General features: G+C 25.9%; 1 protein-coding gene across 2 annotated transcripts in view; it reads right to left on the bottom strand.

Annotated features, from left to right (window-relative positions):
• Positions 1 to 18,116, bottom strand: part of LOC126741522 (protein polybromo-1) — a 54,769-nt gene that overhangs the window by 35,442 nt on the left and 1,211 nt on the right. For both annotated transcript variants that reach the window (XM_050447955.1, XM_050447956.1), the window contains exons 4-8: positions 17,904 to 18,082; positions 17,727 to 17,848; positions 17,506 to 17,673; positions 2,094 to 2,387; positions 1,543 to 1,824 (exon numbers count right to left, since the gene is read on the bottom strand). In XM_050447955.1, the coding sequence (XP_050303912.1) occupies positions 1,543 to 1,824; positions 2,094 to 2,387; positions 17,506 to 17,673; positions 17,727 to 17,848; positions 17,904 to 18,082 (1,045 nt within the window). The remainder of the gene's footprint in view (positions 1 to 1,542; positions 1,825 to 2,093; positions 2,388 to 17,505; positions 17,674 to 17,726; positions 17,849 to 17,903; positions 18,083 to 18,116) is intronic.

Genomic DNA, 18,116 nt, shown 5'->3' with positions numbered 1-18,116 from the left:
CTCCAACCTCAATACATCGATTTAAACGCCGCACATGATTTCGGCGGACTACACTAAAAATTTGATCCCCGTTTTGAATGATTTCAAATGCTGCTGTTATTCGTCCAATTAAGTCTAGCTCTGATTCTACTAGAGTTTCGTAGACTAAAGACTTTACATGTTTCCACAAGAAAAAATCGAGCGACGTTAAATCGGGTGACCTAGGAGGCCAAGAAACTGCTCCACCTCTGGCAATCCAACGGTGCCCAAACCGCTGAGCCAAATACTCGCGTACTTGTACAGCAAAGTGAGCCGGCGCTCCATCATGCTGAAACCACATTTGCTGTCTAACGTTTAGTGGAACATTTTCAAGGAGTTCTGGGAGAACTTCTTTCAAGAAACGCAGATAAATAGGTCCTGCTAACCGTTCTGGTAGAAGGTATGGCCCAATTAAATAAACATCAACAATGCCTGCCCATACATTGACAGACCAACGATTCTGATGTTTTCTTGGAAAAATTGCATAAGGATTTTCTTCGTCCCAAACATGGCTATTCCTACTATTAAAAATACCGTCTCTTGTGAAAGAGGCTTCATCGGTCCACAAAACATAAAAAATCCGTAAAAAATTTGGTTGTGCAAAGATGTGATCCAGAAGCCATCCTATACTCAAATGGATTCTTCTGTTGCACTGAACAACCCCCAGAAGTTTGATCCCATAGTTCTAAAACACTCTGTATATGAAAACCCTGAAATATATGTAAAAATACCTACTACCTTAGTGTAAAAATATACAACATTTTGCCGCTAACAGTAAGGATGATAGAGAACAGAAAAGCTTTTAATAAGAAATGTATCACTTTTAGAGCTCATATAATTTCGAAAAGTATTCAACATTTTTCTGAATGGTTTTTCTTAATTTAAAGTAATAAAACTCTTGCTAATTAAGTTTTGTAATGAGTTTAAGCTAATGGTGCACAACTATATCTTATTTTAATATTTATCCAGCTTAGTTTTTACTGTTGAACTCTTAGTATTATAGTTATTAAAGTACATACAGAAATTAGGTTTTCTAGGTACTTAATATAATTACAATAGTAAACATACAAATTTTTGTAATATATGAGTATGAGTGTTATTGTACGCCATTGGATAAACCACAATTTCAGAATGATACTGAAGATATTAAAGTACTGAGACAGGGATATGCCCGAAGAAGTAGAGATTTTGCTTCTTTTAAGAACTCTTATGTAATTAGAGTTCCAATGATTCCAAATTATTGAGTAAAACTCTGATTCTGAAAAGGGTCTCTTTTATCATTATTATTAATGAGATATAAAGTATTTCAAGTTTTAAATGACATTGAAAGACGTGAGTGCTTAAAAATAGTGGCTAATCGTAGAGAAATGTTTATTACAACATTATAATATGTGATTATTAATGTACAGAAGCCAAATTGACCTCAGTAGATCTAATCTTCATAAATCCAAATTGTTCCATATTAAAAACATTTATTTTTGAGATAAGGTTACTTATTAAAAAAAAATCAACACTTGTTCTTACCTTATACAATTTAGAACTGGGCACATTATATTTCTTGGCATTTTCGAACATGACCGTCATATCTCCCGCCACTTCGCTCACCGTACCGTACAACTTCTTAGTCAGTTTATTTCGTATTTGAGTGAGGGACATGGGATTCTTAATTTCCCGATAATAATCCGGATAAATTCGTCTGGACGGTAATTTCCAAAACGGTTCCGAGAGGGCCGTTTTGTCCGCACCCTCCATTTTCCACACCGTCTCCAACAGTTTCCATTGAGGGTTCTCAGGTTCTAAATTCACCTGCAAAATAAATTTATGTTATTATATACAGGTATTATTATCAGTGGAGCAGGGTGTAATTAGTTAGTCTACTTGCAGTATACTACTCACCACTGAATGAAAATTATTTATATTAGGCTAGAACTTCAAGTTATTTGTGAAATAATCATTAATATAAAAAGAAAGACATTATTATTATTATACTTTTGATCAGTTCTTTTGTGTAATAACTCTATAAAAGAATTTGCAAAATTTTAATAAAAAGTTACTGTATTATATTGTAAACGTACAAAATCGTCCTGTACGTGATGATGGTTCTGCACAGGTTTGGGAGTCCTCACTTCCTCCTTACGCGGTTTGGGGGTGGGGGTGCGTGAGGGTGGGGGCGGTTTCAGAGGAGTTTCCGGTTCTGAGTCTGACCCGTTCTCCTCAGAATCTGAGCCGCCTTCGGGATTTTTCAGTTTCGCCATGATGGCGATGTAGTTTCGTTGCCGTTTAGGGGTCGACGAGGATTTATTTACCGGGGGAGAGGCTTTCGGTTTATTCCATTGGTCCATGATCTCTATCCGACGTTGATTCACTATCTGCAACATGGACATTGAGTTAATAGATGTCCAATGCTTAATTGGATTTCAAATCAATATATTAATCGATGCATTTTATCAAGTTCATTTTCTTTATAAGTTGCACCTAGATGTGAAAATGCTCGGAACTGAAGGAATTTAACTTGATTGATTTTGTAAATTAATACACGTATTCTCTGGACAATTTGGTTGGACACCTATTTCAGCTTTTTTCAAAATTTGTACAAGATTTTGAGAAAAAAAATATTTTTGGAAAAAAGCATTTTTTTTTTCATAAAATTTGGGAAAGTGTTCATAACTCAAAAAATTGACCAAATACAATTTTGAAAATTTGTACAAATATTCTCTATACAATTTGGTTGGACACCTATTTCAGCTTTTTTCAAAATTTGTACAAGATTTTGAGAAAAAAAATATTTTTGGAAAAAAGCATTTTTTTTTTCATAAAATTTGGGAAAGTGTCCATAACTCAAAAAATTGACCAAATACAATTTTAAAAATTTGTACACATATTCTCTGGACAATTTGATTGGACACCTATTTCAGCTTTTTTCAAAATTTGTACAAGATTTTGAGAAAAAAAATATTTTTGGAAAAAAGCATTTTTTTTTTCATAAAATTTGGGAAAGTGTCCATAACTCAAAAAATTGACCAAATACAATTTTAAAAATTTGTACACATATTCTCTGGACAATTTGATTGGACACCTATTTCAGCTTTTTTCAAAATTTGTACAAGATTTTGAGAAAAAAAATATTTTTGGAAAAAAGCATTTTTTTTTTCATAAAATTTGGGAAAGTGTTCATAACTCAAAAAATTGACCAAATACAATTTTGAAAATTTGTACAAATATTCTCTATACAATTTGGTTGGACACCTATTTCAGCTTTTTTCAAAATTTGTACAAGATTTTGAAAAAAAAAATTTTCTTGGAAGAAAAATCTTTTTTTTTCATAAAATTTGGGAAAGTGTCCATTACTCAAAAAATTGACCAAATACAATTTTGAAAATTTGTACGCATATTCTTAGGACAATTTGGTTAGACACCTATTTTAGCGTTTTTCAAAATTTGTACAAGATTTTGAGAAAAAAAATATTTTTGGAAAAAAGCATTTTTTTTTCATAAAATTTGGGAAAGTGTTCATAACTCAAAAAATTGACCAAATACAATTTTGAAAATTTGTACGCATATTCTTAGGACAATTTGGTTAGACACCTATTTTAGCGTTTTTCAAAATTTGTACAAGATTTTGAGAAAAAAAATATTTTTGGAAAAAAGCATTTTTTTTTTCATAAAATTTGGGAAAGTGTTCATAACTCAAAAAATTGACCAAATACAATTTTGAAAATTTGTACAAATATTCTCTATACAATTTGGTTGGACACCTATTTCAGCTTTTTTCAAAATTTGTACAAGATTTTGAAAAAAAAAATTTTCTTGGAAGAAAAATCTTTTTTTTTCATAAAATTTGGGAAAGTGTCCATTACTCAAAAAATTGACCAAATACAATTTTGAAAATTTGTACGCATATTCTTAGGACAATTTGGTTAGACACCTATTTTAGCGTTTTTCAAAATTTGTACAAGATTTTGAGAAAAAAAATATTTTTGGAAAAAAGCATTTTTTTTTTCATAAAATTTGGGAAAGTGTTCATAACTCAAAAAATTGACCAAATACAATTTTGAAAATTTGTACGCATATTCTTAGGACAATTTGGTTAGACACCTATTTTAGCGTTTTTCAAAATTTGTACAAGATTTTGAGAAAAAAAATATTTTTGGAAAAAAGCATTTTTTTTTTCATAAAATTTGGGAAAGTGTTCATAACTCAAAAAATTGACCAAATACAATTTTGAAAATTTGTACAAATATTCTCTATACAATTTGGTTGGACACCTATTTCAGCTTTTTTCAAAATTTGTACAAGATTTTGAAAAAAAAAATTTTTTTGGAAGAAAAATCTTTTTTTTTCATAAAATTTGGGAAAGTGTCCATTACTCAAAAAATTGACCAAATACAATTTTGAAAATTTGTACGCATATTCTTAGGACAATTTGGTTAGACACCTATTTTAGCGTTTTTCAAAATTTGTACAAGATTTTGAGAAAAAAAATATTTTTGGAAAAAAGCATTTTTTTTTTCATAAAATTTGGGAAAGTGTTCATAACTCAAAAAATTGACCAAATACAATTTTGAAAATTTGTACAAATATTCTCTATACAATTTGGTTGGACACCTATTTCAGCTTTTTTCAAAATTTGTACAAGATTTTGAAAAAAAAAATTTTCTTGGAAGAAAAATCTTTTTTTTTCATAAAATTTGGGAAAGTGTCCATTACTCAAAAAATTGACCAAATACAATTTTGAAAATTTGTACGCATATTCTTAGGACAATTTGGTTAGACACCTATTTTAGCGTTTTTCAAAATTTGTACAAGATTTTGAGAAAAAAAATATTTTTGGAAAAAAGCATTTTTTTTTTCATAAAATTTGGGAAAGTGTTCATAACTCAAAAAATTGACCAAATACAATTTTGAAAATTTGTACGCATATTCTTAGGACAATTTGGTTAGACACCTATTTTAGCGTTTTTCAAAATTTGTACAAGATTTTGAGAAAAAAAATATTTTTGGAAAAAAGCATTTTTTTTTTTCATAAAATTTGGGAAAGTGTTCATAACTCAAAAAATTGACCAAATACAATTTTGAAAATTTGTACAAATATTCTCTATACAATTTGGTTGGACACCTATTTCAGCTTTTTTCAAAATTTGTACAAGATTTTGAAAAAAAAAATTTTCTTGGAAGAAAAATCTTTTTTTTTCATAAAATTTGGGAAAGTGCCATTACTCAAAAAATTGACCAAATACAATTTTGAAAATTTGTACGCATATTCTTAGGACAATTTGGTTAGACACCTATTTTAGCGTTTTTCAAAATTTGTACAAGATTTTGAGAAAAAAAATATTTTTGGAAAAAAGCATTTTTTTTTTCATAAAATTTGGGAAAGTGTTCATAACTCAAAAAATTGACCAAATACAATTTTGAAAATTTGTACAAATATTCTCTATACAATTTGGTTGGACACCTATTTCAGCTTTTTTCAAAATTTGTACAAGATTTTGAAAAAAAAAATTTTCTTGGAAGAAAAATCTTTTTTTTTCATAAAATTTGGGAAAGTGTCCATTACTCAAAAAATTGACCAAATACAATTTTGAAAATTTGTACGCATATTCTTAGGACAATTTGGTTAGACACCTATTTTAGCGTTTTTCAAAATTTGTACAAGATTTTGAGAAAAAAAATATTTTTGGAAAAAAGCATTTTTTTTTTCATAAAATTTGGGAAAGTGTTCATAACTCAAAAAATTGACCAAATACAATTTTGAAAATTTGTACAAATATTCTCTATACAATTTGGTTGGACACCTATTTCAGCTTTTTTCAAAATTTGTACAAGATTTTGAAAAAAAAAATTTTCTTGGAAGAAAAATCTTTTTTTTTCATAAAATTTGGGAAAGTGCCATTACTCAAAAAATTGACCAAATACAATTTTGAAAATTTGTACGCATATTCTTAGGACAATTTGGTTAGACACCTATTTTAGCGTTTTTCAAAATTTGTACAAGATTTTGAGAAAAAAAATATTTTTGGAAAAAAGCATTTTTTTTTTCATAAAATTTGGGAAAGTGTCCATAACTCAAAAAATTGACCAAATACAATTTTGAAAATTTGTACACATATTCTCTGGACAATTTGATTGGACACCTATTTCAGCTTTTTTCAAAATTTGTACAAGATTTTGAGAAAAAAAATATTTTTGGAAAAAAGCATTTTTTTTTTCATAAAATTTGGGAAAGTGTTCATAACTCAAAAAATTGACCAAATACAATTTTGAAAATTTGTACAAATATTCTCTATACAATTTGGTTGGATACCTATTTCAGCTTTTTTCAAAATTTGTACAAGATTTTGAAAAAAAAAATTTTCTTGGAAGAAAAATCTTTTTTTTTCATAAAATTTGGGAAAGTGTCCATTACTCAAAAAATTGACCAAATACAATTTTGAAAATTTGTACGCATATTCTTAGGACAATTTGGTTAGACACCTATTTTAGCGTTTTTCAAAATTTGTACAAGATTTTGAGAAAAAAAATATTTTTGGAAAAAAGCATTTTTTTTTTCATAAAATTTGGGAAAGTGTTCATAACTCAAAAAATTGACCAAATACAATTTTGAAAATTTGTACGCATATTCTTAGGACAATTTGGTTAGACACCTATTTTAGCGTTTTTCAAAATTTGTACAAGATTTTGAGAAAAAAAATATTTTTGGAAAAAAGCATTTTTTTTTTCATAAAATTTGGGAAAGTGTTCATAACTCAAAAAATTGACCAAATACAATTTTGAAAATTTGTACAAATATTCTCTATACAATTTGGTTGGACACCTATTTCAGCTTTTTTCAAAATTTGTACAAGATTTTGAAAAAAAAAATTTTCTTGGAAGAAAAATCTTTTTTTTTCATAAAATTTGGGAAAGTGTCCATTACTCAAAAAATTGACCAAATACAATTTTGAAAATTTGTACGCATATTCTTAGGACAATTTGGTTAGACACCTATTTTAGCGTTTTTCAAAATTTGTACAAGATTTTGAGAAAAAAAATATTTTTGGAAAAAAGCATTTTTTTTTTCATAAAATTTGGGAAAGTGTTCATAACTCAAAAAATTGACCAAATACAATTTTGAAAATTTGTACGCATATTCTTAGGACAATTTGGTTAGACACCTATTTTAGCGTTTTTCAAAATTTGTACAAGATTTTGAGAAAAAAAATATTTTTGGAAAAAAGCATTTTTTTTTTCATAAAATTTGGGAAAGTGTTCATAACTCAAAAAATTGACCAAATACAATTTTGAAAATTTGTACAAATATTCTCTATACAATTTGGTTGGACACCTATTTCAGCTTTTTTCAAAATTTGTACAAGATTTTGAAAAAAAAAATTTTCTTGGAAGAAAAATCTTTTTTTTTCATAAAATTTGGGAAAGTGTCCATTACTCAAAAAATTGACCAAATACAATTTTGAAAATTTGTACGCATATTCTTAGGACAATTTGGTTAGACACCTATTTTAGCGTTTTTCAAAATTTGTACAAGATTTTGAGAAAAAAAATATTTTTGGAAAAAAGCATTTTTTTTTTCATAAAATTTGGGAAAGTGTTCATAACTCAAAAAATTGACCAAATACAATTTTGAAAATTTGTACAAATATTCTCTATACAATTTGGTTGGACACCTATTTCAGCTTTTTTCAAAATTTGTACAAGATTTTGAAAAAAAAAATTTTCTTGGAAGAAAAATCTTTTTTTTTCATAAAATTTGGGAAAGTGTCCATTACTCAAAAAATTGACCAAATACAATTTTGAAAATTTGTACGCATATTCTTAGGACAATTTGGTTAGACACCTATTTTAGCGTTTTTCAAAATTTGTACAAGATTTTGAGAAAAAAAATATTTTTGGAAAAAAGCATTTTTTTTTTCATAAAATTTGGGAAAGTGTTCATAACTCAAAAAATTGACCAAATACAATTTTGAAAATTTGTACGCATATTCTTAGGACAATTTGGTTAGACACCTATTTTAGCGTTTTTCAAAATTTGTACAAGATTTTGAGAAAAAAAATATTTTTGGAAAAAAGCATTTTTTTTTTTCATAAAATTTGGGAAAGTGTTCATAACTCAAAAAATTGACCAAATACAATTTTGAAAATTTGTACAAATATTCTCTATACAATTTGGTTGGACACCTATTTCAGCTTTTTTCAAAATTTGTACAAGATTTTGAAAAAAAAAATTTTCTTGGAAGAAAAATCTTTTTTTTTCATAAAATTTGGGAAAGTGCCATTACTCAAAAAATTGACCAAATACAATTTTGAAAATTTGTACGCATATTCTTAGGACAATTTGGTTAGACACCTATTTTAGCGTTTTTCAAAATTTGTACAAGATTTTGAGAAAAAAAATATTTTTGGAAAAAAGCATTTTTTTTTTCATAAAATTTGGGAAAGTGTCCATAACTCAAAAAATTGACCAAATACAATTTTGAAAATTTGTACACATATTCTCTGGACAATTTGATTGGACACCTATTTCAGCTTTTTTCAAAATTTGTACAAGATTTTGAGAAAAAAAATATTTTTGGAAAAAAGCATTTTTTTTTTCATAAAATTTGGGAAAGTGTTCATAACTCAAAAAATTGACCAAATACAATTTTGAAAATTTGTACAAATATTCTCTATACAATTTGGTTGGACACCTATTTCAGCTTTTTTCAAAATTTGTACAAGATTTTGAAAAAAAAAATTTTCTTGGAAGAAAAATCTTTTTTTTTCATAAAATTTGGGAAAGTGCCATTACTCAAAAAATTGACCAAATACAATTTTGAAAATTTGTACGCATATTCTTAGGACAATTTGGTTAGACACCTATTTTAGCGTTTTTCAAAATTTGTACAAGATTTTGAGAAAAAAAATATTTTTGGAAAAAAGCATTTTTTTTTTCATAAAATTTGGGAAAGTGTTCATAACTCAAAAAATTGACCAAATACAATTTTGAAAATTTGTACAAATATTCTCTATACAATTTGGTTGGACACCTATTTCAGCTTTTTTCAAAATTTGTACAAGATTTTGAAAAAAAAAATTTTCTTGGAAGAAAAATCTTTTTTTTTCATAAAATTTGGGAAAGTGTCCATTACTCAAAAAATTGACCAAATACAATTTTGAAAATTTGTACGCATATTCTTAGGACAATTTGGTTAGACACCTATTTTAGCGTTTTTCAAAATTTGTACAAGATTTTGAGAAAAAAAATATTTTTGGAAAAAAGCATTTTTTTTTTCATAAAATTTGGGAAAGTGTTCATAACTCAAAAAATTGACCAAATACAATTTTGAAAATTTGTACAAATATTCTCTATACAATTTGGTTGGACACCTATTTCAGCTTTTTTCAAAATTTGTACAAGATTTTGAAAAAAAAAATTTTCTTGGAAGAAAAATCTTTTTTTTTCATAAAATTTGGGAAAGTGCCATTACTCAAAAAATTGACCAAATACAATTTTGAAAATTTGTACGCATATTCTTAGGACAATTTGGTTAGACACCTATTTTAGCGTTTTTCAAAATTTGTACAAGATTTTGAGAAAAAAAATATTTTTGGAAAAAAGCATTTTTTTTTTCATAAAATTTGGGAAAGTGTCCATAACTCAAAAAATTGACCAAATACAATTTTGAAAATTTGTACACATATTCTCTGGACAATTTGATTGGACACCTATTTCAGCTTTTTTCAAAATTTGTACAAGATTTTGAGAAAAAAAATATTTTTGGAAAAAAGCATTTTTTTTTTCATAAAATTTGGGAAAGTGTTCATAACTCAAAAAATTGACCAAATACAATTTTGAAAATTTGTACAAATATTCTCTATACAATTTGGTTGGATACCTATTTCAGCTTTTTTCAAAATTTGTACAAGATTTTGAAAAAAAAAATTTTCTTGGAAGAAAAATCTTTTTTTTTCATAAAATTTGGGAAAGTGTCCATTACTCAAAAAATTGACCAAATACAATTTTGAAAATTTGTACGCATATTCTTAGGACAATTTGGTTAGACACCTATTTTAGCGTTTTTCAAAATTTGTACAAGATTTTGAGAAAAAAAATATTTTTGGAAAAAAGCATTTTTTTTTTCATAAAATTTGGGAAAGTGTTCATAACTCAAAAAATTGACCAAATACAATTTTGAAAATTTGTACGCATATTCTTAGGACAATTTGGTTAGACACCTATTTTAGCGTTTTTCAAAATTTGTACAAGATTTTGAGAAAAAAAATATTTTTGGAAAAAAGCATTTTTTTTTTCATAAAATTTGGGAAAGTGTTCATAACTCAAAAAATTGACCAAATACAATTTTGAAAATTTGTACAAATATTCTCTATACAATTTGGTTGGACACCTATTTCAGCTTTTTTCAAAATTTGTACAAGATTTTGAAAAAAAAAATTTTCTTGGAAGAAAAATCTTTTTTTTTCATAAAATTTGGGAAAGTGTCCATTACTCAAAAAATTGACCAAATACAATTTTGAAAATTTGTACGCATATTCTTAGGACAATTTGGTTAGACACCTATTTTAGCGTTTTTCAAAATTTGTACAAGATTTTGAGAAAAAAAATATTTTTGGAAAAAAGCATTTTTTTTTTCATAAAATTTGGGAAAGTGTTCATAACTCAAAAAATTGACCAAATACAATTTTGAAAATTTGTACGCATATTCTTAGGACAATTTGGTTAGACACCTATTTTAGCGTTTTTCAAAATTTGTACAAGATTTTGAGAAAAAAAATATTTTTGGAAAAAAGCATTTTTTTTTTCATAAAATTTGGGAAAGTGTTCATAACTCAAAAAATTGACCAAATACAATTTTGAAAATTTGTACAAATATTCTCTATACAATTTGGTTGGACACCTATTTCAGCTTTTTTCAAAATTTGTACAAGATTTTGAAAAAAAAAATTTTCTTGGAAGAAAAATCTTTTTTTTTCATAAAATTTGGGAAAGTGTCCATTACTCAAAAAATTGACCAAATACAATTTTGAAAATTTGTACGCATATTCTTAGGACAATTTGGTTAGACACCTATTTTAGCGTTTTTCAAAATTTGTACAAGATTTTGAGAAAAAAAATATTTTTGGAAAAAAGCATTTTTTTTTTCATAAAATTTGGGAAAGTGTTCATAACTCAAAAAATTGACCAAATACAATTTTGAAAATTTGTACAAATATTCTCTATACAATTTGGTTGGACACCTATTTCAGCTTTTTTCAAAATTTGTACAAGATTTTGAAAAAAAAAATTTTCTTGGAAGAAAAATCTTTTTTTTTCATAAAATTTGGGAAAGTGTCCATTACTCAAAAAATTGACCAAATACAATTTTGAAAATTTGTACGCATATTCTTAGGACAATTTGGTTAGACACCTATTTTAGCGTTTTTCAAAATTTGTACAAGATTTTGAGAAAAAAAATATTTTTGGAAAAAAGCATTTTTTTTTTCATAAAATTTGGGAAAGTGTTCATAACTCAAAAAATTGACCAAATACAATTTTGAAAATTTGTACGCATATTCTTAGGACAATTTGGTTAGACACCTATTTTAGCGTTTTTCAAAATTTGTACAAGATTTTGAGAAAAAAAATATTTTTGGAAAAAAGCATTTTTTTTTTTCATAAAATTTGGGAAAGTGTTCATAACTCAAAAAATTGACCAAATACAATTTTGAAAATTTGTACAAATATTCTCTATACAATTTGGTTGGACACCTATTTCAGCTTTTTTCAAAATTTGTACAAGATTTTGAAAAAAAAAATTTTCTTGGAAGAAAAATCTTTTTTTTTCATAAAATTTGGGAAAGTGCCATTACTCAAAAAATTGACCAAATACAATTTTGAAAATTTGTACGCATATTCTTAGGACAATTTGGTTAGACACCTATTTTAGCGTTTTTCAAAATTTGTACAAGATTTTGAGAAAAAAAATATTTTTGGAAAAAAGCATTTTTTTTTTCATAAAATTTGGGAAAGTGTCCATAACTCAAAAAATTGACCAAATACAATTTTGAAAATTTGTACACATATTCTCTGGACAATTTGATTGGACACCTATTTCAGCTTTTTTCAAAATTTGTACAAGATTTTGAGAAAAAAAATATTTTTGGAAAAAAGCATTTTTTTTTTCATAAAATTTGGGAAAGTGTTCATAACTCAAAAAATTGACCAAATACAATTTTGAAAATTTGTACAAATATTCTCTATACAATTTGGTTGGATACCTATTTCAGCTTTTTTCAAAATTTGTACAAGATTTTGAAAAAAAAAATTTTCTTGGAAGAAAAATCTTTTTTTTTCATAAAATTTGGGAAAGTGTCCATTACTCAAAAAATTGACCAAATACAATTTTGAAAATTTGTACGCATATTCTTAGGACAATTTGGTTAGACACCTATTTTAGCGTTTTTCAAAATTTGTACAAGATTTTGAGAAAAAAAATATTTTTGGAAAAAAGCATTTTTTTTTTCATAAAATTTGGGAAAGTGTTCATAACTCAAAAAATTGACCAAATACAATTTTGAAAATTTGTACGCATATTCTTAGGACAATTTGGTTAGACACCTATTTTAGCGTTTTTCAAAATTTGTACAAGATTTTGAGAAAAAAAATATTTTTGGAAAAAAGCATTTTTTTTTTCATAAAATTTGGGAAAGTGTTCATAACTCAAAAAATTGACCAAATACAATTTTGAAAATTTGTACAAATATTCTCTATACAATTTGGTTGGACACCTATTTCAGCTTTTTTCAAAATTTGTACAAGATTTTGAAAAAAAAAATTTTCTTGGAAGAAAAATCTTTTTTTTTCATAAAATTTGGGAAAGTGTCCATTACTCAAAAAATTGACCAAATACAATTTTGAAAATTTGTACGCATATTCTTAGGACAATTTGGTTAGACACCTATTTTAGCGTTTTTCAAAATTTGTACAAGATTTTGAGAAAAAAAATATTTTTGGAAAAAAGCATTTTTTTTTTCATAAAATTTGGGAAAGTGTTCATAACTCAAAAAATTGACCAAATACAATTTTGAAAATTTGTACGCATATTCTTAGGACAATTTGGTTAGACACCTATTTTAGCGTTTTTCAAAATTTGTACAAGATTTTGAGAAAAAAAATATTTTTGGAAAAAAGCATTTTTTTTTTCATAAAATTTGGGAAAGTGTTCATAACTCAAAAAATTGACCAAATACAATTTTGAAAATTTGTACAAATATTCTCTATACAATTTGGTTGGACACCTATTTCAGCTTTTTTCAAAATTTGTACAAGATTTTGAAAAAAAAAATTTTCTTGGAAGAAAAATCTTTTTTTTTCATAAAATTTGGGAAAGTGTCCATTACTCAAAAAATTGACCAAATACAATTTTGAAAATTTGTACGCATATTCTTAGGACAATTTGGTTAGACACCTATTTTAGCGTTTTTCAAAATTTGTACAAGATTTTGAGAAAAAAAATATTTTTGGAAAAAAGCATTTTTTTTTTCATAAAATTTGGGAAAGTGTTCATAACTCAAAAAATTGACCAAATACAATTTTGAAAATTTGTACAAATATTCTCTATACAATTTGGTTGGACACCTATTTCAGCTTTTTTCAAAATTTGTACAAGATTTTGAAAAAAAAAATTTTCTTGGAAGAAAAATCTTTTTTTTTCATAAAATTTGGGAAAGTGTCCATTACTCAAAAAATTGACCAAATACAATTTTGAAAATTTGTACGCATATTCTTAGGACAATTTGGTTAGACACCTATTTTAGCGTTTTTCAAAATTTGTACAAGATTTTGAGAAAAAAAATATTTTTGGAAAAAAGCATTTTTTTTTTCATAAAATTTGGGAAAGTGTTCATAACTCAAAAAATTGACCAAATACAATTTTGAAAATTTGTACGCATATTCTTAGGACAATTTGGTTAGACACCTATTTTAGCGTTTTTCAAAATTTGTACAAGATTTTGAGAAAAAAAATATTTTTGGAAAAAAGCATTTTTTTTTTTCATAAAATTTGGGAAAGTGTTCATAACTCAAAAAATTGACCAAATACAATTTTGAAAATTTGTACAAATATTCTCTATACAATTTGGTTGGACACCTATTTCAGCTTTTTTCAAAATTTGTACAAGATTTTGAAAAAAAAAATTTTCTTGGAAGAAAAATCTTTTTTTTTCATAAAATTTGGGAAAGTGCCATTACTCAAAAAATTGACCAAATACAATTTTGAAAATTTGTACGCATATTCTTAGGACAATTTGGTTAGACACCTATTTTAGCGTTTTTCAAAATTTGTACAAGATTTTGAGAAAAAAAATATTTTTGGAAAAAAGCATTTTTTTTTTCATAAAATTTGGGAAAGTGTCCATAACTCAAAAAATTGACCAAATACAATTTTGAAAATTTGTACACATATTCTCTGGACAATTTGATTGGACACCTATTTCAGCTTTTTTCAAAATTTGTACAAGATTTTGAGAAAAAAAATATTTTTGGAAAAAAGCATTTTTTTTTTCATAAAATTTGGGAAAGTGTTCATAACTCAAAAAATTGACCAAATACAATTTTGAAAATTTGTACAAATATTCTCTATACAATTTGGTTGGATACCTATTTCAGCTTTTTTCAAAATTTGTACAAGATTTTGAAAAAAAAAATTTTCTTGGAAGAAAAATCTTTTTTTTTCATAAAATTTGGGAAAGTGTCCATTACTCAAAAAATTGACCAAATACAATTTTGAAAATTTGTACGCATATTCTTAGGACAATTTGGTTAGACACCTATTTTAGCGTTTTTCAAAATTTGTACAAGATTTTGAGAAAAAAAATATTTTTGGAAAAAAGCATTTTTTTTTTCATAAAATTTGGGAAAGTGTTCATAACTCAAAAAATTGACCAAATACAATTTTGAAAATTTGTACGCATATTCTTAGGACAATTTGGTTAGACACCTATTTTAGCGTTTTTCAAAATTTGTACAAGATTTTGAGAAAAAAAATATTTTTGGAAAAAAGCATTTTTTTTTTCATAAAATTTGGGAAAGTGTTCATAACTCAAAAAATTGACCAAATACAATTTTGAAAATTTGTACAAATATTCTCTATACAATTTGGTTGGACACCTATTTCAGCTTTTTTCAAAATTTGTACAAGATTTTGAAAAAAAAAATTTTCTTGGAAGAAAAATCTTTTTTTTTCATAAAATTTGGGAAAGTGTCCATTACTCAAAAAATTGACCAAATACAATTTTGAAAATTTGTACGCATATTCTTAGGACAATTTGGTTAGACACCTATTTTAGCGTTTTTCAAAATTTGTACAAGATTTTGAGAAAAAAAATATTTTTGGAAAAAAGCATTTTTTTTTTCATAAAATTTGGGAAAGTGTTCATAACTCAAAAAATTGACCAAATACAATTTTGAAAATTTGTACGCATATTCTTAGGACAATTTGGTTAGACACCTATTTTAGCGTTTTTCAAAATTTGTACAAGATTTTGAGAAAAAAAATATTTTTGGAAAAAAGCATTTTTTTTTTCATAAAATTTGGGAAAGTGTTCATAACTCAAAAAATTGACCAAATACAATTTTGAAAATTTGTACAAATATTCTCTATACAATTTGGTTGGACACCTATTTCAGCTTTTTTCAAAATTTGTACAAGATTTTGAAAAAAAAAATTTTCTTGGAAGAAAAATCTTTTTTTTTCATAAAATTTGGGAAAGTGTCCATTACTCAAAAAATTGACCAAATACAATTTTGAAAATTTGTACGCATATTCTTAGGACAATTTGGTTAGACACCTATTTTAGCGTTTTTCAAAATTTGTACAAGATTTTGAGAAAAAAAATATTTTTGGAAAAAAGCATTTTTTTTTTCATAAAATTTGGGAAAGTGTTCATAACTCAAAAAATTGACCAAATACAATTTTGAAAATTTGTACAAATATTCTCTATACAATTTGGTTGGACACCTATTTCAGCTTTTTTCAAAATTTGTACAAGATTTTGAAAAAAAAAATTTTCTTGGAAGAAAAATCTTTTTTTTTCATAAAATTTGGGAAAGTGTCCATTACTCAAAAAATTGACCAAATACAATTTTGAAAATTTGTACGCATATTCTTAGGACAATTTGGTTAGACACCTATTTTAGCGTTTTTCAAAATTTGTACAAGATTTTGAGAAAAAAAATATTTTTGGAAAAAAGCATTTTTTTTTTCATAAAATTTGGGAAAGTGTTCATAACTCAAAAAATTGACCAAATACAATTTTGAAAATTTGTACAAATATTCTCTATACAATTTGGTTGGACACCTATTTCAGCTTTTTTCAAAATTTGTACAAGATTTTGAAAAAAAAAATTTTCTTGGAAGAAAAATCTTTTTTTTTCATAAAATTTGGGAAAGTGCCATTACTCAAAAAATTGACCAAATACAATTTTGAAAATTTGTACGCATATTCTTAGGACAATTTGGTTAGACACCTATTTTAGCGTTTTTCAAAATTTGTACAAGATTTTGAGAAAAAAAATATTTTTGGAAAAAAGCATTTTTTTTTTCATAAAATTTGGGAAAGTGTCCATAACTCAAAAAATTGACCAAATACAATTTTGAAAATTTGTACACATATTCTCTGGACAATTTGATTGGACACCTATTTCAGCTTTTTTCAAAATTTGTACAAGATTTTGAGAAAAAAAATATTTTTGGAAAAAAGCATTTTTTTTTTCATAAAATTTGGGAAAGTGTTCATAACTCAAAAAATTGACCAAATACAATTTTGAAAATTTGTACAAATATTCTCTATACAATTTGGTTGGATACCTATTTCAGCTTTTTTCAAAATTTGTACAAGATTTTGAAAAAAAATATTTTCTTTGAAAAAAAATCTTTTTTTTTCATAAAATTTGGGAAAGTGTCCATTACTCAAAAAATTGACCAAATACAATTTTGAAAATTTGTACGCATATTCTTAGGACAATTTGGTTAGACACCTATTTTAGCGTTTTTCAAAATTTGTACAAGATTTTGAGAAAAAAAATATTTTTGGAAAAAAGCATTTTTTTTTTCATAAAATTTGGGAAAGTGTCCATAACTCAAAAAATTGACCAAATACAATTTTGAAAATTCGTACACATATACTCTGGACAATTTAATTGGACACCTATTTCAGCTTTTTTCAAAATTTGTACAAGATATTGAAAAAAAAAATTTTCTTGAAAAAAAAATCTTTTTTTTTCATAAAATTTGGGAAAGTATCCTTAACTCAAAAAATTGACCAAATACAATTTTGAAAATTTGTACACATATTCTCTGGACAATTTGGTTGGACACCTATTTCAGAATTTTTCAAAGTGTGTACAAAATTCTAAGAAAAAAAATTAAATTTATAAATTAATACAAAGCACCACAACTTCAAATGAAAAAAGACAAATGTGGTCTTTAAGATAAACTCTAAACATTGTCTCACCTTTTTTAATTGTTTGGCATGACTGTATATGAGGGAATTAGGCTCATTGAAGAGACAAGCGTTTTTACACATCACCACCAAGTCTTTTTCCAGTGCCAGAATGTTTGGGTATCGATTATTTTGAATTTTAATTGCTATCCTCTTAAGATCTAGTGGTTGTTCTATCACCTAAAAGAGACGATCAATTTAATGGCTCCCAATAATGAATGATCCCAATTTACCTCATAATATTCAGGATATTCCGATTTGGATGGTAGTAACTGAAAATGCTTATTGAGGGGCATTTTGTTATCGTCAGTGGCTGTCATCACTGTATTAAACAGCTCCTCATACTGCTGAGGATCTAGAAAATAATTTATGTCTGCAAAAGTCTTTAATCAATAAATAGAGCTATTTACCATCACTAAATTTAAAGCTGCTACTGTCGGAATTTGAGTTGTTTACATTATTTGAATTATTCTTGTGGGTACTATTGGACTTCCTTATAGGGGTTCTCACAGGTTTCGGAGTATGGTTGGGGTTTTTTATTTCTGATTTTTCCTTTTCCTTATGGTCGTCAGCACCTGGACTTAATATTCTACGGGAATATACAACAAGTTATTTTGAGTTTT

Source organism: Anthonomus grandis, chromosome 10 (genome assembly GCF_022605725.1).
Source record: "Anthonomus grandis grandis chromosome 10, icAntGran1.3, whole genome shotgun sequence".
Classification (NCBI taxonomy): Eukaryota; Metazoa; Arthropoda; class Insecta; order Coleoptera; family Curculionidae; genus Anthonomus; species Anthonomus grandis.
Note: the sequence above shows the minus strand (reverse complement) of the source record. Positions and strands in the feature narration are given on the sequence as shown.